Source organism: Musca domestica, unplaced genomic scaffold (genome assembly GCF_030504385.1).
Source record: "Musca domestica strain aabys unplaced genomic scaffold, Musca_domestica.polishedcontigs.V.1.1 45, whole genome shotgun sequence".
Taxonomy (NCBI): Eukaryota; Metazoa; Arthropoda; class Insecta; order Diptera; family Muscidae; genus Musca; species Musca domestica.
In genome coordinates, this window is record NW_026712335.1 from 209172 (window position 1) to 212945 (window position 3774).

General features: G+C 33.6%; 1 protein-coding gene across 1 annotated transcript; it reads left to right on the plus strand.

Moving 5' to 3' along the window:
• Window positions 1–670: 670 nt before the first annotated feature.
• LOC101894053 (protein extra-macrochaetae) lies at window positions 671–1731 on the plus strand. Its single transcript, XM_005188020.4, has one exon. It carries the CDS (start codon window positions 921–923, stop codon window positions 1590–1592), a length of 672 nt encoding a protein of 223 aa, XP_005188077.3. The 5' UTR covers window positions 671–920; the 3' UTR covers window positions 1593–1731.
• Window positions 1732–3774: the final 2043 nt, after the last annotated feature.

Sequence of the window (3774 nt, forward strand, 5' to 3'; positions counted from 1 at the left end):
GGCGAATGAATAACCAAAAAAAAATTGAGGGGAGAATAGAATTTCCCACGGAATTTCGTAGTGCATTGATTTCTTTTCCCAACCCAAACGAACGGTTGCAATCTCCCAGTCTCTGCGTATCGGGCCGTTGTGTGTGCCGTGGACTGCACAGATGTTTTTGCCTGGGAATACTCTCACAATCCACTCTACACATTTGCTAAGTAGCAAAGCAACGCACTCTGACTCTCCCTTAATCTACTCTCTGCTGCTTGCCATATGCTCTTATCACAGACCCACTGCTAGGCAAACACCAGGCAAAATGTTGTGAGATAGGCGGAGTTAGCTGGCGCAGGTATAAAAGGCCATGCTCTGAGTATGAAGAGCTCACAACGAGTTTGTTACTCAAAGCGTCAAGAATACCAAAAGGAAACGGAAATTTTGAATAAAAATTTTGAAAAAAAAAAAAAATAAAAGAGAAAAAACCAGATTGAAAATATTAACAATCTGTTGAAGACAAAACGCTTAACATACGGATTACGGTCAAAAAAACAAAAAAAAATTACAGCGCAACACTAACAGAGAAAATATAAAAATCTCAAAACAAGCCAATCTGTGGATTATTAAAACAAAATACAAAAAGTGTTGAAAAATAACAAGAGAAAAATTGAAAATATTTTTTTCAAAATAAATAAAAAAGAAAGAAGAATTTAGAAAAAAGTGCTGAGTGTGGGTTTTTACAAAATATTGGAATATTGAAAAACCCCAGTCAAAACACATAACCTCGCAATATTTAAAAAAAAACGAGAAAAAATAAATAAATTTTCAAAATTTATTAAAATAAAACTCGCCACGGATTACCAGCGTTTTTCAAGCCCCACAACCCGTTACCAATAACAGCCGCCAAAATTCTACTCAAGGAACGTAAAGACATCATTTCTAAAATGAAATCCTTGACGGCCGTTTGCCAGACCGGTGCCTCAATGCCCGCCATCAATCCCAATGGACGCATTAGCCGTCATCCGCCGCATCGCGGTGATGGTGAAAATGCCGAAATGAAAATGTATTTGTCCAAACTGAAGGATCTGGTGCCGTTCATGCCCAAAAATCGCAAACTTTCCAAATTGGAAATCATCCAGCATGTCATCGATTACATTTGCGATTTGCAATCCGAGCTGGAGACACATCCTGAAATCAATAATTTTGATGCCAGTGCAGCATTGAGTTTTGCCGCCAGCAGCATGCAAAGAGTTTCGTCGGGCAGTGAAGAGGGTGGTGCCGATGAAGATATGGCCGCCGAGGAGGAGGAGGAGGACAGTGAAGTGCAACAGCGTTTAAGTGGAGCCAGTACACAACAACAACAACATCAATCTAGTCCTGCTGCTCAGCGTCAACCTTTGGTTGATCGCCCCACACCCAACACAATTTTGCCACCCGCCTCACAACAACAGCAACAGCGACACCTTAACAACGCCCTCACAACAGTCTCCACCTCCCCGTCCGCTGTGACAGTAACCTCCTCATCATCTCCAGCGTTTGAAGAAAGCCTCAGCTCCTCAGCCAGCTCCCATGCAGATTCAACGAATCACACGGTAAGTTCGTTGAAAAAGTATTAGGAAGGCTGAACAACTCCACCCAACACCCCCCTTCTACCCACCCACAAACAACAACAAAAAACACTCAAACACCCTCACATCGTAGAATATTAGACTTAGAAAGCAGAGACTGTAGGGGAAAATTAAATGAAAAAAAGAAGACTCCCCAGAAAACAACAACAGCAACAACAACAAAAATATGGAAAATTGCAATTTTGTTTTTGTTGTCCACTCTCCACTCCACTCCAATCTAAATTTTATTTTTGTTAACATATTTTTTCATGTACCATCTTTATTTTTTTAAACTTTCTTTAGAAAAGACTTTTAATTTTTTTAAAAGCGTTAATGTTGATTTTTATTATATAAATATATATAAAACATGTATGTATGTCCTTGTAAAACCTCAAATGTTTAAGTCACTTGAATTAAGTACCGTAAAATGTGAAATTAACAATAAAAGTCAAACTTTCAGTTATTAAGAAAAAGAAAACAACAAAAGAAAAAAAGAGGAAACCTAATGCAATTTCATTTGAATAATTTTTTGTTTTTTATTTTTATTATTTTTCATTACAAATCATTATTTTTTGTAATTTCCTAAGATTTTTTTTGTGTATAATATTATTATTGTAGTTTTAAGCTATTAAAAAAACAAAAGAAAATCTTTGATGATCTTGAAAAAAAGTTGTATATAAGTTTAGCATATAAATTGTATGTTTTAAGTATAACAAAAAACTGGAAAAAATAAAAAAAACCACAATTTGTTTTGTGAAAAAATCAATATAAACTGAAAAAAATCTGTGTTTTCAAAATTTATTTCATACATGTATTTTTTCCTATTAACTGGAAGTTGGATTTCTTCATACTAAAGCCGGGCAAAGAGAAGTTCAATGGAGTTGGCTTTGGATTTTTAAAAGGGTTATAAATGGTTTGGAACATATTATTTTTAATTTGATTGGGTATTCGGTAATTAAAGATTGTGTAGAATGGCTTTTCTTTTAAAGGTATTTAAAATAAATGCGATATTTGCTTTACCAACTGCTTGAGTAGAGATTTTCCAACGCTTAGTCTTGATGCAAAATGCCGTCGGTAATGGAGTGACAATAAGGCTTTGGTTTCTTTTTCATACAAAGGCAACTTGTTTTAGAATTAAGAGGCTTAATTGGGAATTATGTAATGAATTACAGTAAGAAATTATTTCAAGTAATGTTGAGGAGAGTAAATTTTCGAAAATAAGAAAATTTAATACAAAAAAAAAAAAAAAAAACTAAGTCTTAAATTTTTGGAATAGAGTTTAAACTCAAACAGGCTGGTAAAGTTTCGATTTTGGGTTTTTAATATTACAAAAGCAATTTTTATTAATTAGTGAAAAATTGGATTTCCTATATATAAATAAATGAAACAGTGAAACATATGTACAGGTTTCAAATCCTCACATTCAATCTATATTTATATATAAAATGGTGAAAAATGTATAGTAATTCATCAGTTGAGAACGGCTGGGCCGATTTGACTGAAATTTTCCTCTGATTATTTTAGTGGAAAGATTGTTATAAAAGAAAATTTTGAGAAAATCCTCCAAAAAAAGCGAAATAGGGAAAATCTTAAGTTGTCTTTTTGATATGGAATTTTGAGTGGCATTTTTCCAGATGGAATTTTCGAATGGAAAAATTGAAAATCCTTAGTGGAAAATACGGAAAATTCCTATAAAAACCCGAAAATGTGAATTTTATCGTATATTTTTAGTAACGTTTATAACTGAAGAACGGCTGGACTGATTGTGAAATTATCAGCAATTCAGAATGATCTGTTGGCGAAAAGGAAAAAAAAAAACAATAAAATCTTTCCAAATCTAGCGAATGTGAGCTTTCTGACTTACCCAGAAATGGTCCATATCGGTTTTGGAATCCGGATAATTCGATTCGTAAAATGTTTCATAATAATTTGGTAATATTGAAAAAAATAAAACAAAAAATTTTTTACTTGTTCATAAGAAAAACATAAGGGACAAAGGCCATTTTTATGGGTTGCCATAGAGTTTTAACAATGTCGCTTCGTCTGCGTAATATCTGGTAAAATATTTTACTTAGAATTGATACCGTCCGCCATGAAAAAAAACTTTAATTATAGCTAACTCGGACTGCTTCAATTCGTCTCATACAATTTTACTATAAGTCACAGGATCCACCAAAACTCTAAATCTTTC

Coding starts and splice junctions, on each gene's coding strand:
- LOC101894053 (XM_005188020.4), top strand. CDS start 921: ATGAAATCCTTGACGGCCGTTTGCCAGACCGGTGCCTCAATGCCCGCC.